The sequence below is a fragment of the Salmo salar genome, chromosome ssa04 (genome assembly GCF_905237065.1).
Source record: "Salmo salar chromosome ssa04, Ssal_v3.1, whole genome shotgun sequence".
Lineage (NCBI taxonomy): Eukaryota > Metazoa > Chordata > Actinopteri > Salmoniformes > Salmonidae > Salmo > Salmo salar.
Window position 1 is genome coordinate 70,888,918 of NC_059445.1, and position 17,924 is coordinate 70,906,841.

General features: G+C 41.0%; 1 protein-coding gene across 5 annotated transcripts in view; it reads right to left on the bottom strand.

Annotated features, from left to right (window-relative positions):
- Window positions 1-17,924, bottom strand: part of rasa4 (RAS p21 protein activator 4) — a 76,434-nt gene that overhangs the window by 35,257 nt on the left and 23,253 nt on the right. For 4 of the 5 annotated variants that reach the window (XR_006769667.1, XM_014197850.2, XM_014197851.2 and 1 more), the window contains 4 exons: window positions 11,272-11,398; window positions 2,226-2,307; window positions 1,952-2,086; window positions 1,210-1,301 (listed from right to left, as the gene is read on the bottom strand). Coding sequence is in view for 4 of the 5 variants with exons in the window: in XM_014197850.2 (XP_014053325.1) it covers window positions 1,210-1,301; window positions 1,952-2,086; window positions 2,226-2,307; window positions 11,272-11,398 (436 nt within the window). In the remaining variant the exon portion in view is untranslated. The remainder of the gene's footprint in view (window positions 1-1,209; window positions 1,302-1,951; window positions 2,087-2,225; window positions 2,308-11,271; window positions 11,399-17,924) is intronic. The other variant, XM_014197853.2, reaches the window with a different exon arrangement.

Genomic DNA, 17,924 nt, shown 5'->3' on the forward strand with positions numbered 1-17,924 from the left:
TACATGCATAACAATTAGCATTTGCTTACAAACACATTAGGGCCAGATCATAAGCTGCATGCTTGTAAGCTGGTAATGATGATTAAAGACGCTTATGGAAAAGCATGATGACATGACATTAGTTATACATAACGTCATTCTTTATGGTGTTCACGACAATGATTTTATGAATGGCTGCACAAAATGACCTAAAGCAGTGCTATGTCCATAGAAATGTACTCCTATGGGTACACAATATGGCCACCAGTTCACCCATTATGGCATTTAAGTGAATGGGAAAGCTGTTCTAGGGTTGTAATTCTACGGCTATGTACTGCACCAGGAAGAGCATGCCCTCTCAAATCGGAGATTCCTTGTCTCTCAATACCAGCCACCAGCTGAAAGAACAACATCCAATGGCCGCCAGTGCCAGCGAGCCATGTAGCCGGCCCAATCTCCCTACATTGCCCTTGTTTCTGGCACTAATCTGGGTTCCCGCAGGGGCATACTGCTTTTGTCCCCTCCTGTCCAAAAAGGATGCATATCCTGCTAGAGCCCTCTTCCTTTTACATAAGCCCCACTCCTCCTCTCCTCACAGTTTCCCTCCCTCCCTCTCTCTCTCTCTCTCTCTAATCCCTGCCCAGAGTCCACATGGCCAAATGATCCTTTATGGAGGAGAAATAAACCAGGGATTTAGCCCGGGAAAAGGATTAGCACTTCCTGTCAGCACATGGACCGGAACAGATGTACCCGCCCACACGCTCGCACATGCATGCACGTACACACATGCGTACATATGCACGCGCACTGACACACTACACTCCCATGCGCATAAAAAGCTAACTGAAGCTGGCTAGCTTCAGAAAACCTTGAATAGATCTAGCTTCCATCTTAGTGTACCCCTTTGGACTGTGAGATACAAAACAAATTACCGGAGCCTGCTTCCTCCACCTAATTTACAACACTACTCTATGAGGATACTACGTACTTGTCACTCTTCTTTACCCTTTGTGTTTCCTTACTTATTTATTGACATTGGCCAATACCAATAATTATTAGATTTCAATGTCCATGACTGCCATGTGGGTATAAAATAAAACAAAAAAACTTGGATAGAGGAGCTTGCATGTCACCAAGCCATTTCTATATTGTCAGCTAACGGTTGTTTCCTTGGTGCAAAAAAAAACTTGTTTGCATTTATGATAATGGTGGCAACCCATTGATACTCACTCATGCTGACTATGTTTGGGCTTATCAGGGACCAGGCGAAACCAGCCCTCCTCCTGGTGGGCTGACTGCAATCTGTGGATGTTGAACAAAACCTGAACAGGGGAGAATAAACATCAACACATTTGATTACAATACATTGTAAACTAATTGTATTCAATGTATATGAAGAGTAGTGTTTATCATGTTGTGATCCTGTGTGTCTAAATCTGACATCTACAGAACATGGCCCGTATTTATCAAGCCTCTCAGAGTAAGAGTGCTGATCTAGGGTCAGGTCCCCCCTGCCTAACAGGCTAAACTCAGCACTGCTACTCTGAGACTCTTTTTTGAATATGGACATAACCAGGGTTCCAATTATCCATTCATATTTAAAACACTTATGGGGGGTGCCCACATATTTTTCACTTTTCAGCTGTGACTGACCAGGCTTCAAACCCCAGGTCTCCTGCACAACATAATACCACTCCTTACAAAATAATCCTACTGAGTTAAAGCCTAGGTATTAGCTTAGGGAGATGACTAAGACCTGACGACCTGTGTTAAGGTTACACGACCAAACCACCTACATTAAAAAGTAAGTGCTTCACACCACTGTTATTCAGACTTGGGACTAGGGCTACAAAATTCCAGTAACTTTCCTAAGGTTATCCTGCTTATTCCTTTCTGATTCCGGGAATCTTCCAACCGGGATTTCTGGGAAACCTGGGAATTTTGGGAAAGTTACCCCAACTGGACTTCTCACCTTTCCCAGGAAGTCATTCTTGCTGACCAGGTCCCAATCCCACACCTCAACACTCAGAGGGGTGTCCAGGGGGGCATCGTCCAGCTCAAACTCAAAGCTCTCGTTCCAGCGCGGGTAACAGGACTTCTTAACCACCTGAAACCACAGAGACATCCATTCGCAGATTCCTATATTCAATTCACAAGTCAAAAGGGCTGTTTCAAAAAGTTTTTCCAATGAATGTATTAAATATCTTAATGTAAGGACCATGGGTGTGGGCAGGTCTTTGGCTTACCGCACTTTCGTGGGTTTTGCCGTTGTATCGTACTCTGACAAAAGGGTCCGACGCTCCATTACGATCCTTTTTTGCAAGGTCTCTGAAGAACAAACCCACACAAAAACGAAAGTTGAGCATTTTACACATTAGTTGACATTGAAGCACATTGCATCTCCACTCTCCATCAGATCTGGGTCACTCAAAACAGTATGTCTTCTTTCAAACACATCAGAAGGCGGTTGATTAAGTTCTCTCCGGTGCAATGGGATCAATGGTATAGTCCCAAAAGTGCAAACACGCACACCAGGCAAGCAAAATCAAGTGCACCTGAAGTAATTATAAGAAAACCAATGTTATATTTTAACCCATCACCACAGGTCTAGTCTCAATCACAAAAAATGCCCTCCCACTCACTATTTGAGGTGAGGTTAGTATGAGATCATTGGGGATGAGCTCAGAGAAAGTAATCAACACGCCTCGTTGTGGTATCTAGAGTCAGCCGGGCGTATGTCTGTCTGTGTGAATCCAGCTGCTCCGGCAGATGGACTGAAATACCCACAGCACAGACGACGCCCCAGGTATTTATGAAGAATGAGTTCACGGAGTTTGGAAGCTGTGTGCCCAATGCACCTAACGCTCAAACCTGTGAACAATACATAGATGGAACTGTATGTTTGTAGTAGCCTAAACCAGACTATCGCTGATTTATCAAGCTATGTTTACAGCGCAAACTCAAAATAAAACATTTAAAAAACGCCCATTGCAGTCAAAAATTTGATTTATCCATTTTATATACTATACAGTGCATATAGAAAGTCCACACCCCCTTGAACCTTTTTCAAATTTTGTTGTGTTACAAAGTGGGATTTAAATAGATTTAATTGTAATTTGTTATTGATCTACACAATATTCCATAATGTCAAAGTGAAAAGATAATTTGTAGAATTTATCTTTTTAATATATATAACTAAAATAGTCATTGCATAAACATTCACACCCTTTGTATTGGCAAGTCTAAATTAGTTCAAAAGTTACATTTGGTTTAACAAATCACTTAAGTTATATGGACTCACTGTGTGTGAAATAGGGGTTGACATGATTTTTGAATTACTACCCCTTTCTCTGTCCCCCATACACATAACATCTGTAAGGTCCCTCAGTCAAGTATTGAATTTCAACAACAGATTCAACTAAAGACCAGGGAGCTTTTCAAAAGCCTCAAAGAAAGGCAGTAATTGGTAGATGGGTAACAAAAACAAATCAGACATGGCCATGCTTAAAGATGTATGCAAAGTTCATAATTATGCTGTGGATGATGCAGTCGTCCTTCTGAACTAAGCTACAGGATAGGAAACTGCTTAGGATGTCACCATGAGGCCACTGGTGATTTTAAGACAGCTTCAGAGTTCAATGGCTGTGACGGAAAGAAAACCGAGGATGGAGCAATATTGTAGTGACTCCACAATAATGACCTAAATGACAGAGTGAAAAGAATACAAATATACAGAATAAAAAGTGTTAAAGCCTGAATTAAAAATGTATTAAATTTAGATTTTTTGGGTCACTGGCCTACAATAACCCATAATGACAAAGTGGAATTGTGTTGAATTGTTTTACAAATTAATTAAGAATGAAAAGCTGAAATGTCTTGAGTCAATAAGTATTCAACTGTTACGGCAAGCCTAAAGAAGTTCAGTAAAAATGTGCTTAACAGGTCACATAAGTTGCATGGACTCACTCACTGCGCAATAATAGTGTTCAACATTATTTTTTAAATGACTACCTCATCTCTGTACCCCACACATACAGATAATTGTAATGTCCCTCAGTCAAGCAGCGAATTTCAAACATAGATTCAACCACAAAGACCAGGGAGGGTTCCCAATGCCTCGCAAAGGCGGCAACCTATTGGTAGATGGGTTAAAAAGCAGACATTGAATATCCCTTTTAGCATGGTGAAGTTATTGTACTTTGGATGGTGCATAAATACACCCAGTCACTACAAAGATACAGGCGTCCATCCTAACTCAGTTGTCGGAGAGGAAGGAAACCGCTCAGGGATTTCACTATGAGGCCAATGGTGACTTTAAAACAGTTACAGAATTGAATGGTTGTGATCGAAGAGAAATGAGGATAAATAAACATTGTAGTTACTCCACAATACTAACCTAATTGACAGAGTGAAAAGAAGGGAGCCTGTACAGAATGAAAATATTCCAAAACATGCATCCTGTTTGCAAGAAGGCAATAAACAAAACATTGGCAAAGCAATTCACTTTTTGTCCTGAATACAAAATGTTTGTTTGGGGTAAATCCAATACGTTACTGAGTACCACGCTCCATAATTTCAAGCATAGTGGTGGCTGTATCATGTTATGGGTATGTCTGTAATCGTTAATGACTGGGGAGTTTCTCAGGATAAAAAAAGAAACAAAATGGAGTTAAGCACAGACAAAATCCTAGAGGAAAACCTGGTTCAGTCTGCTTTCCACCAGACACTGGGAGATGAGAATTCACCTTTCAGCAGGGCAATAACCTAAAACACATGAGCAAATCTACACTGGAGTTACTAACCAAGAAAACAGTGACTGTTCCTGAGTGGCCGAGTTACAGTTTTGACTTAAATCTAATTGAAAATCTATGGCGATACCTGAAAATGGTTGTCTAGCAATGATCAACAATCAATTTGACAGAGCTTGAAGAATTTTGAAAATAATAAAAAAAGTGGGCAAATGTTGCACAATCCAGGTGTGGAAAGCTCTTCGACTTACACAAAGACTCATAGATGTAGTCGCTGCCAAAGGTGATTCTACAAGTATTGACTCAGGGGTGGGAAAACTTATGTAAATGAGATATGTATATTCATTTTTGTATAAATTAGCAAACATTTCTAAAAGCATGTCTTCACTTTGTCATTATGGGGTATAGTGTGTAGATGGGTGAGAAATGTTTACTTTAATTCAAGCTATAAGAAAATGTGGATTAAGGTGTAAGTACTTTCTGAAGGAACAATATATGCGTTTTATTTTTTTATTAATCTAGAAAAATTGTATTGTGTAGATAGCTGACAATTTTCTTACAATTAAATCCATTTTAAATCACACTTTGTATCACAATAAAATGTGTAGAAATCCAAGAGATTTTCTATAGGCACTGTATATTTCCACACTATGAGGTTGGAATAATACTGTGAAAATTATGATTATGCCCCTTTAGTGTAAGAGCATGTTTTGGTGGGAAGGAGTTTTGGCCTGCTCGGTGACATCACCAGGTGGGAAATAAGTTTATAGACCAATAAGAAAGAGTTCCAAACCTCTCTGCTAGATTTCAGTTTTCCCCTCACCACTCGGACCACTCCGACTGTCCTTGATATATTCTTGCTTGAGAAATTGCTCTTTGCTAAGAAGCTGTTTGTTTTTAATGGTCAAACATAAAACAATCACAGTATCTAGTTTCCATCCAATTGGCGACAAATTTTCAGGCAAATTTTCAAAAATACGCACATTTTCCACCAGTGGTGTTTCCACCAAATTGACTAGTTGCAGATACCAAATCAATGAGGGATTACATACGGCACACAATGTAATTTTTCGCTGAAGTTTTCATGTACCGAATAAAAATATAAAGTTCAATGTGTTTCCATTGCATTTAACTGTACCGATAGTTGTCACAAAAACATGTGTTAAATATCAAATGTGCCTACTCTGGTCTTGGCACGTGCACTCTAGCCAACTGCTCGCATAGTGTGGGTAGGCTGTGCGGCCGGGTAGGTTAGTCTACGCATGAGATTATTAAGGATAAGCGAGAATATTTTTATTTGTCAAACGGCAGTCAAGCGTCGATCATCATGCCACCAGAATAAGACCCTCAATATTTATTGGAAAGGAGCATCAAGAGCACCGTGCACTTTCACCACCCTGTGAACTTCATCATAATTTATTTAATCTGTAGCCTAATAAACTGCATGGTTTTCCGAGTCGTCGTGGAAGGACCACACACACCATATTGCATGATTCCAAATGTAATTCGATATGATGGTTGTTATATCAATATTTGCGCATATAGGTGTTCTCACCACAATTTCTCACATAATTAATTTTACAGACAAAACGATCCCACCATGTCCATGTCGGAATTTATAAAGTTCCACCAAAACTTGTTTCCGTCACAGATGTCGTGACTTTTTTCACATAACTTTGGATGGAAATGCAGTTAGTAAGGTACTTAATTGTTACCCGACATTATTTGCTAATGAGATAAAAACAGCTGTATTTGACCTTTAATGCAAGAAATATACTAAATACAGTTGAAGTCGGAAGTTTACATACACTTAGGTTGGAGTCACTAAAACTTGTTTTTCAACTCCTCCACAAATTTCTTGTTAACAAACCATAGTTCTGGCAAGTCGTTTAGGACATTACTTTGTGCATGACACAAGTCATTTTTCCAACAATTGTTTACAGACAGATTATTTCACTGTATCACAATTCCAGTGGGTCAGAAGTTTACATACACTAAGTTGACAGTGCCTCTAAACAGCCTGGAGAATTCCAGAAAATGATGTCATGGCTTTAGAAGCTTCTAATAGGCTAATTGACATAATTTGAGTCAATTGGAGGTGTACCTGTGGATGTATTTCAAGGCCTACCTTCAAACCCAGTGTCACTGCTTGACATCATGGGAAAATCAAAAGAAATCAGCCAGACCTCAGAAAATTTTTTTTTAGACCTCCACAAGTCTGGTTCATCCTTTGGAGCAATTTCCAAACGCCTGAAAGGTACCATGTTCATCTGTACAAACAATAGTACGCAAGTATAAACACTATGGGACCACGCAGCCGTCATACCGCTCAGGAAGGAGACGCGTTCTGTCTCCTAGAGATAAACGTACTTTGGTGCGAAAAGTGCAAATCAATCACAGAACAGCAGCAAAGGACTTTGTGAAGATGCTGGAGGAAACGGGTACAAAAGTATCTATATCAACAGTAAAACGAGTCCTATATCGACATAACCTGAAAGACCGCTCAGCAAGGAAGAAGCCACTGCTCCAAAACCTCCATAAAAAAAACTGACTATGTTTTGCAACTGCACATGGGGACAAAGAACGTACTTTTTGGAGAAATGTCCTCTGGTCTGATGAAACAAAAATAGAACTGTTTAGCCATAATGACCATCATTATGTTTGGAGGAAAAAGAGGGAGTCTTGCAAGCCAAAGAACACCATCCCAACCATGAAGCATGGGGGTGGAAGCATCATGTTGTGGGGGTGCTTTGCTGCAGGAGGGACTGGTGCACTTCACAAAATAGATGGCTTCATGAGGAAGGAAAATTGTGGATATATTGAAGCAACATCTCAAGACATCAGTCAGGAAGTTAAAGCTTGGTCGCAAATGGGTCTTCCAAATGGACAATGACCCCAAGCATACTTCCAAAGTTGTGGCAAAATGGCATAAGGACAAAGTCAAGGTATTGGAGTGGCCATCACAAAGCCCTGACCTCAATCCCATAGAACATTTGTGGGCAGAACTGAAAAAGCGTGTGCGAGCAAGGAGGCCTACAAACCTGACTCAGTTAACCCATCTCTATCAGGAGGAATGGGCCAAAATTCACCCAACTTATTGTGGGAAGCTTGTGGAAGGCTACCCGAAACGTTTGACAAGTTAAACAATTTAAAGGCAATGCTACCAAATACACTCAATTAGTATGTAAACTTCTGACCCACTGGGAATGTGATGAAAGAAATAAAAGCTGAAATAAAAATCACTCTACACTATTATTCTGACATTTCACAATCTTAAAATAAAGTGGGGATCCTAACTGACCTAAGACAGGGAATTTTTACTCAGATTAAATGTCAGGAATTGTGAAAAACTAAGTTTAAATGTATTTGGCTAAGGTGTATGTAAACTTCCGACTGTATATACACACAAAAGTATGTGGACACCCCTTCAAATTAGTGGATTAGACTATTTTAGCCACACCCGTTGCTGACAGGTGTATTTTTTTTTTAATTATATATATATATATTTTTAAATCACTCACACAGTCATGCAATCTCTACAGACAAACATTGGCAGTAGAATGGCCTTAAGAGCTCAGTGACTGTCAAAGTGGCACAGTCATAGGATGCCACCTGTCCAACAAGCACATCAAGTTTCTGCCCTGCTAGAGCTGCTCCGGTCAACTGTAAGTGCTGTTATTGTGAAGTGAAAACGTCTAAGAGCAATGAAGTGGTAAGCCACACAAGCTCACAGAATGGGACCGCCGAGTGGTGAAGGGCGTAAAAATAGTTTGTCCTCAGTTAAAACAATTTACCGAGTTCCAAACTGCCACTGGAAGCAACGTTAGCACAATAACTGTTAGTCTGGAGCTTCATGAAATGGATTTCCATGGCCGAGCTGCCGCACACAAGCCTAAGATCACCATGCGCAATGCCAAGTGTCGGCTGGAGTGGTGTAAAGCTCGCCGCCATTGGACTCTGGAGCAGTGAAAACACAATGACATTCTAGATGATTCTGTGCTTCCAACAGTTTGGGAAGGCCCTTTCCTGTTCCAGCATGACAAGGCCCCAATGCAAAAAGCAAGGTCCATAGAAAAATGGTTTGTTGAGATCAGTGTGGTAGAACTGTTATTTAACTAGGCAAGTCAGTTAAGAACAAATTCTTATTTACAATGACGGCCTACACCGGCCAAACCCAGACGACACTGGGCTAATTGTCCGCCGCCCTATGGGATTCCCAATCACGGCCGATTGTGATACAGCCTGGCCTGCACAGAGCCCGGACCGCAAACCTAATCGAACACCTTTGGGATTAATTGGAATGTCGACTGCAAGCCAGGCCTAATCGCCCAACATCAATGCCCGACCGCACTAATGCGCTTGTGGCTGAATGGAAGCAAGTCCCTGCAGCAATGTTTATCTAGTGGAAAGCCTTCACAGAAAAGAGGCTGTTATAGCAGCAAAAAGGGGGATCAACTCCATATTAAATGCCTGCGATTTTGGAATGAGATGTTTGACGAGCAGGTGTGCACATACTTTTGGTGATGTAGTGTATATAACATCCAAAACATCTGAATTATTCATAAACAAATTGGTTATACATAGAGAAGTGGTAAAAGAAAATGTATATTAAATGTATACAGTGATGGTAGACCCCACCTCATCCACTACCAATGATCAGCACTGGCCTTGTGTGATGTAGTTGCTATACAAAGCGATGCCGTCGGCATATCTAGAGTAAATCCTGATAAGTAGGTCCACCCTAGAGCCCACGGGTAATTTGTCACCTTCTAGGTAATGAATGTGTACAGTGGGGGAAAAAAGTATTTGATCCCCTGCCGATTTTGTACGTTTGCCCACTGACAAAGAAAGGATCAGTCTATAATTTTAATTTTAATAGGTTTATTTGAACAGTGAGAGACAGAATAACAACAACAAAAATCCAGAAAAACGCATGTCAAAAATGTTATAAAATGATTTGCATTTTAATGAGGGAAATAAGTATTTGACCCCTCTGCAAAACATGACTTAGTACTTGGTGGCAAAACCCTTGTTGGCAATCACAAAGGTCAGACGTTTCTTGTAGTTGGCCACCAGGTTTGCACACATCTCAGGAGGGATTTTGTCCCACTCCTCTTTGCAGATCTTCTCCAAGTCATTAAGGTTTCGAAGCTGACGTTTGGCAACTCGAACCTTCAGCTCCCTCCACAGATTTTCTATGGGATTAAGGTCTGGAGACTGGCTAGGCCACTCCAGGACCTTAATGTGCTTCTTCTTGAGCCACTCCTTTATTGCCTTGGCCGTGTGTTTTGGGTCATTGTCATGCTGGAATACCCATCCACGACCCATTTTCAATGCCCTGGCTGAGGGAAGGAGGTTCTCACCCAAGATTTGACGGTGCCTGGCCCCGTCCATCATCCCTTTGATGCGTGAAGTTGTCCTGTCCCCTTAGCAGAAAAACACCCCCAAAGCATAATGTTTCCACCTCCATGTTTGACGGTGGAGATGGTGTTCTTGGGGTCATAGGCAGCATTCCTCCTCCAAACACGGCGAGTTGAGTTGATGTCAAAGAGCTCCATTTTGGTCTCATCTGACCACAACACTTTTACCCAGTTGTCCTCTGAATCATTCAGATGTTCATTGGCAAACTTCAGACGGGCATGTATATGTATTCTTGAGCCGGGGTACCTTGCAGGATTTCAGTCCTTCACGGCGTAGTGTGTTACCAATTGTTTTCTTGGTGACTATAGTCCCAGCTGCCTTGAGATCATTGACAAGATCCTCCCGTGTAGTTCTGGGCTGATTCCTCACCATTCTCATGATCATTGCAACTCCACGAGGTGAGATCTTGCATGGAGCCCCAGGCCGAGGGATATTGACAGTTCTTTTGCGTTTCTTCCATTTGCAAATAATCGCACCAAATGTTGTCACCTTCTCACCAAGCTGCTTGGCGATGGTCTTGTAGCCCATTCCAGCCTTGTGTAGGTCTACAATCTTGTCGCTGACAACCTTGGAAAGCTCTTTGTTCTTGGCCATGGTGGAGAGTTTGGAATCTGATTGATTGATTGCTTCTGTGGACAGGTGTCTTTTTTACAGGTAACAAGTTGCGGTTAGGAGCACTCCCTTTAAGAGTGTGCTCCTAATCTCAGCTCTTTACCTGTATAAAAGACACCTGGGAGCCAGAAATCTTTCTGATTGAGAGGGGGTCCAATACTTATTTCCCTCATTAAAATGCAAATCAATTTATAACATTTTTGACATGCGTTTTTCTGGATATTTTTGTTATTCTGTCTCTCACTGTTCAAATAAACCTACCATTAAAATTATAGACTGATCCTTTCTTTGTCAGTGGGCAAACGTACAAAATCAGCAGGGGATCAAATACTTTTTTCCCCCACTGTATGTACTAAGACATTTAGTAGGCAATTTTATCCAACTTCCTGTAGTAAATGCATACATTTTGGTATGGATGGCCACTGCGAGAATTAAAGCCACAATCCTGGCATTGTAAGCGCTATGCCCCAACAAATGAGCCATACAGGACTAGCCAACATCCATGTCTTACCTGGCCTCCAGTACTTGGCAGCGCAGTATCCTGGGGACGTCCCCTAACACTGATATCTGGAGGTGAATCTCCCCTTGCACCTCCTCATCTGGGTCAATCTCAGTTAGGTTCACCCAGCCATCCAGCCCTTCAACACACAGGAAAGTTAGTGTGGGGACACGTGAGATATGGTCCTATAGCAAATGCACTTTACACGCTCATAACCAAAGGTTAAATAAATAAATAAAACCCAAAATATATATAAGAAAACATGCTCATAAAACACACTTTCCTGTTTGAGATGGCTTGTGTATTGCTCTGATGAGATAAGGTAATTCGTGAGGGGAATACAGTATGTCGTACACACACAGTGAATAAATCCCACCAATAACATCCTTTCTCTGCGTCTCAGGCTTTTGGAGGCTTTATGTAAAATACCTAAATGCCTGTGATGCAGTCGGTTCTGCGCGAGTAGATCTTGAACCCGGTTTAAACCTGCATTCAACAGCCTCCGAACTGGAACAGATCTAATACATGCACTGCAATTTGGACTCAAATATACTGTACTCTGAATTAATATCCGACCTGGAAAACCTCTGGATAATACCAATGACTAAGGATAATAACAGATTTAGTCAACCAAGCACAAGCAATAAATTGTAGATTTATCGGGAAATAAACCACAGGCAATAAGTTCCTTGATTAAAAGGAAAACATTAGGACAGTCTCAGTCTCACTAAATCTGTTATTATCCTTACAATCATTGGTATTATCCAAAGGTTTTCCAGGTCTGATATTTCAGAGTACAGTAGCTATTTCACATTTATTTCCTACATATGGCCCAACTCATGTATTTTGTCAGAATTCAGCTCATCATAAAGTCAATGCATAAAATACAGAAGCTGAATGAAACAACCAGTGAATTGACTCTTCATCCCTCCAGATAATTTCCAACTACATTCAACCAGTAGGCCTATTTCTTCCAGCTTCCCAATGATTTATGAAGTGTCCTATCAAGTCGGAAAGATTTCCCAGAATCGTTCTGTGTTTACCCTTGAAAGAAGTGTTTTTTCTCCTGATTGATATTCCAGGGTGTCTCTAGTCAAGCAACATTATTCTTTATTGCCGGCTGAGTGAGGGACAAAAATAAATCTGGCTACAACCACAGACGTTTCCACAAAGCAGGACGGAAAAAAAAGCTTTGAGGCTTTTTTTTTTTATTAGGCTGTCTTGTTTCTAATGCAGATACAGATCATTGGTTCAGCGGACTGTGCGTGGGTTACAAACAGTCTGATCATTGGTTCAGCGGACTGCGCATGGGTTACAAAACAGATGGAACATTGGTCAATGATCTGTGCTGATAGCTACTTGTGGCCATGAGGCGATATGGGACCCTATTCCCTACATATTACACTATTTTTGTCAAAAGAGGCACAATATAGGGAAAAGGGTACCATTTGGGACAACCATGGAGGCCTTAAACTTCAGACTGACAGCAGTAGTTTCATCGCCTCTATTTTGAGGGCTGTCTTGATTATCAGTTATTTTTCAATCTCCATCTTAGAAGTCAAATTCCCGTTGTGCTGAAAATGTACAATTAACTATCTATTCAAGAACAAACAGTGAGAGGAGTAAGTTGTGTTGATGACAAAGGCTTTTCTCTGAACATTGTGAAATGTTGGCTGGCATTCAGCCAGGGAACAGAAACTGGAGGAAGGGAGACTCCTGTCTACAATGGGCACAACATTGATGAAGTAATTTCAGAATAAGTGAACTGAAACAAGGAGTCGGTCAGTTTCCATTTCGAGCACAGCATGAAAAGTAATGTCAGTGGTTTTAGAGTAGAAAAATACACCAGTAACACTGAATAGTTCATGTACGGTCTCTGGCCCACAAGTCCCTTTATAGTACGCTACGTTTTACCAGAGTCATATGGACCCTGGTCAAAAGCAGTGCACTATAAAGGGAGTAGGGTGCCATTTGGGACAGAGACCATGTGAAGACCATTCTGAGGAAACGTCGCCGTCCTGTCTGGTATATGCCATCTCCTAAAACATGTACAATGAGGGAAACTGAACTAAAAAAACAAAATGATATCAAATATGGATGAGTACGAGTTGACTCGACTTAAAATGTTTTATAAAATAAATGTGATTGATTTTAAAGCCCTTTTTACATCAGCAGTGCTTTACAGATACCCAGCCTAAAACACCAAAGAGCAAGCAATGCAGGAGCAGTGGCTAGAAAAGAAAATCCCCAGAAGGCAGAAACCTAGGAAGAAACCCAGAGAGGAACCAGGCTCTGAGGGGTGGCCAGTCCTCTTCGGTCTGTACCGGGTTGAGATTTAAGAATATCTGTTAAGGCCAGATAGTTTTTCCAAGACGTTCAAACGCACAAATGTTCTCCACAGCATTCTGTTTAGGATTAGTATACACTTGACCAAACCTTGGCAGAGGGCAGTCGGCATCAGTGAAAGGTCTCATCCATGAAAGTGTTCAAACCGTGACTGGCAAACACACACACACACACTAGGGGTCTCTAACCTTTCAAGCTTTGACCTGCCTGCTTCAAAAGGTGATTCATTGCTCTCACAGTCCTCTCTTTTCCACCCCCTTCCTCCTGCTCCCACCCCCTTTCTCAGAGGTCCCTCTCCATACAGCCTGCTTCTCTCAAGGTTATTTCCACAGTAATCCCCCAGACACCTCAAGTGTGAGCCCCCTAGCATAGAAGCACATTCACACTGTCAAGCAGTAGAACATGGCCTGACATCACACAAAAGGGATCTATTTTTGTGGTGGTTTTCAAACTGGAATGATTCTCATTTAATTATGTCTTCAGAAAAAAAAGTAACATGTTGAAGGCTCTGATGGTGTAGCAGATAAAAGGGTGAGGGGTGATGACTGTTCGTCTCCTTTAATGTTTGGCCTACCGTTTAAACAAGGATGACAAATGAAGTCACTGTTCATCCCCTTTAATTTAAGCCTTGGTCTCCCCTTTAAAACTTGTCTCTGACCAACCAGGCGAAGCCTTTGTTTCCAAAGCAACGCATCTGCAATGGATTACAATGCGGAGACAAGAGGGTATGAATATGCTTGCCCGACTTATGTATAAACACTTCCCTTAATCATAACAATGAGAAAGCAATAGACCCCTGGAAAAGTGCTCCATCTAGCCTTTGTGATTATGAGTAAGAGATGTTCTTTCACTGTTTGTAAATGATTACCAGTCCACAAAACTGAGATCCAATGACGTACTGTATACAGGAGATGCAATATAAAGAAGCTAACGTTTATATGTTGTCTTGTAGTGTACAGTGTTTGGTAAAAATGTTTGATCATAACAGACTACACCAAACTGGTATATCATTGGCCTGTCTTAAGCATGCATGATGCCCTACAAAAATCCTGTATAAACAACATATTATTCATATTATTGGAAGTAACAAAGCATTATACCAGTTGGCTTGCTACCATGTGAATCATAACAGAGTTGATCAATCAGCTCGTAATTATCTAGAAGTATCTTGGGAATTTAAACAAGCTGCCACATCTTACAAATACATAATGCTCATTGGAGTTATTAGCTACACCTTCAGCAAGTACCAGCCACCAAGACTAATGAGTGATCCCGCCCTCGTCTTCGTGAGTGCCAGAAAGTCACCATCATCCCTGCATGGGAGAAAACTGAGTAAGACTACCCCCCACGACCAGCATCAGTGTCACGACCCTACTGTGCAGTGTGACTCAGGCCCCTCACCCACATGCCACTCTCTTCACGAAGCTCTGTAGTCACCCCTGTGTTTTGCCCAGTGAGTCAGCCTGGCAACACTAAGGTAAGCCAGCAGGTAGAGACGATCAGACAAACAATGGCTCAAAGCAGCGTTGGTGGGATAAGTGTTATTCTAACCATAAGTCTGAGATTGCACTGGGAAAAGGCCCACTTCATTTTTATGGGCCGGTTTCCCATACAAAGATTAAGCCCAGTCCTGGACTAAGAAGTTATTTCAATGGATATTGATCATGCTTTTTAGTCCAGGACCATGCACAGGCTTGATTCTCTGTCCGGGAAACTGGCCCATTAAAATCCAGTGGGCCTTTTCTCAGTGCAAACCCAGACTTATGAACCAAGTGAGTAAGACCTCATTCAAGGAATATCCACTTGTGAACCTATGTGATTGTCGTGTCAGTTATTTAGAAAACAAAAGTATGCTCTAGGGCTATGTGATGACTCACCACACCAGCGTCATGACTCACCACACCAGCGTCATGACAACAGTGGAATGCAGGGATCCTTGAATCAATAGTCCAGATAATGACTAAGCACACAAGATGACTTTACTCCTGAACTCATCTGATCCCTTTTACTCTTACAGAGTAGAGGGAATTCCTTTACTGGAAGGACGAGTTGAGACATAACTACCGGTCAAAAGGTCTACATTGTAGAATAATAGTGAAGACATCAAAACTATGAAATAACACATATGGAATCATGTAGTAACCAAAAATGTGTTAACCTGTTGGGTCTAGGGGGCAGCATTTGCACGTCTGGATAAAAAAAATGTACCCGATTTAATCTGGTTACTAATCCTACCCAGTAACTAGAATATGCATATACTTATTATATATGGATAGAAAACACTCTAAAGTTTCCAAAACTGTTTGAATGGTGTCTGTGAGTATAACAGAACTCATTTGGCAGGCAAAACCCTGAGACATTTTCTGACAGGAAGTGGATACCTGATGTGTTGTATTGAGTTTAAACCTCTCCCATTGAAAAACACAGGGGTTTAGGAATATTTTGGCACTTCCTATTGCTTCCACTAGATGTCACCAGCCTTTACAAAGTGTTTTGAGTCTTCTGGAGGGGAGATCTGACCGAACAAGAGCCATGGAACGGTGATGTCCCATTAGACACCTGGCGCGCTACTTCATGTTGGGTACCCTCGTTCCAATACGTTATAAAAGGCTATGCATTCGTCCACCTTGAATATTATTCATGTTCTGGTTAAAAAGGCCCTAATGATTTATGCTATACAACGTTTGACATGTTTGAACGAACGGAAATATATTTTTTCCCCTCGTTCATGACGAGAAGTCCGGCTGGCTTACATCATGTGCTAACGAGACGGAGATTTTTGGACATAAATGATGAGCTTTTTTGAACAAAACTACATTCGTTATGGACCTGTGATACCTGGAAGTGACATCTGATGAAGAGAATCAAAGGTAATGGATTATTTACATAGTATTTTCGATTTTAGATCTCCCCAACATGACGTCTAGTCTGTATCGCAACGCGTATTTTTCTGGGCACAGTGCTCAGATTATTGCAAAGTGTGATTTCCCAGTAAGGTTATTTTTAAATCTGGCAAGTTGATTGCGTTCAAAAGATGTAAATCTATAATTCTTTAAATGACAATATAATATTTTACCAATGTTTTCTAATTTTAATTATTTAATTTCTGACGCTGACTTGACTGCCGGTTATTGGAGGAAACGATTTCCTCAACATCAATGCCATAGTAAAACGCTGTTTTTGTATATAAATATGAACTTGATAGAACTAAAAATGCATGCATTGTCTAACATAATGTCCTAGGAGTGTCATCTGATGGAGATTGTAAAAGGTTAGTGTATCATTTTAGCTGGTTTTATGGTTTTGGTGACCCTGTCTTTGACTTGACAAAACATTACACACAACTCTTGTAAATGTACTGTCCTAACATACTCTAAATTTATGCTTTCGCCGTAAAACCTTTTTGAAATCGTAAAACGTGGTTAGATTAAGGAGATGTTTATCTTTCAAATGGTGTAACATAGTTGTATTTTTGAAAAATTTGAATTTTGACATTTATTTGGATTCAAATTTGCCGCTCTTGAAATGCACCTGCTGTTGATGGAGTGCACCACAGGTGGCACGCTAGCGTCCCACCTAGCCCCAAGAGGTTAAACAAATCAACACATATTTAAATAAAATGTGAGATTCTTCAAATAGCCACCCTTTGCCTTGATGACAGCTTTGCACACTCTTGGCATTCTCTCAACCAGCTTCATGAGGTAGTCACCTGGATTGCATTTCAATTAACAGGTGTGCCTTGTTAAAAAGTACATTTGTGGAATTTCTTTCCTTCTTAATGCGTTTGAGCCAATCAGTAGTGTGGTGACAAGGTGGGGGTGGGGGTATACAGAAGATAGCCCTATTTGGTAAAAGACCATGTCCATATTATGGCAAGAACAGCTCAAATAAGCAAAGAGAAATGAGTCCATCATTACTTTAAAACATGGTCAGTCAATACGGAAAATTTCAAGAACTTTGAAAGTTTCTTCAAGTGTAGTAGCAAAAACCATCAAGCGCTATGATGAAACTGGCTCTCAAGGGGACTGCCACAGGAATGGAAGAGGCAGAGTTACCTCTGCTGCAGAGGATAAGTTCACTAGAGTTACCAGCCTCAGAAATACCAGCCTAAATAAATGCTTCGCAGAGTTCAAGTAACAGACACATCCCAACATCAACTGTTCAGAGGAGACCACTACTAAAGGACACCAATAAGAAGAAGAGACTTGCTTGGGCCAAGAAATACAAGCAATGGACATTAGACTGGTGGAAATGTGTACATTTACATTTACGTCATTTAGCAGACGCTCTTATCCAGAGCGACTTACAAATTGTGTACT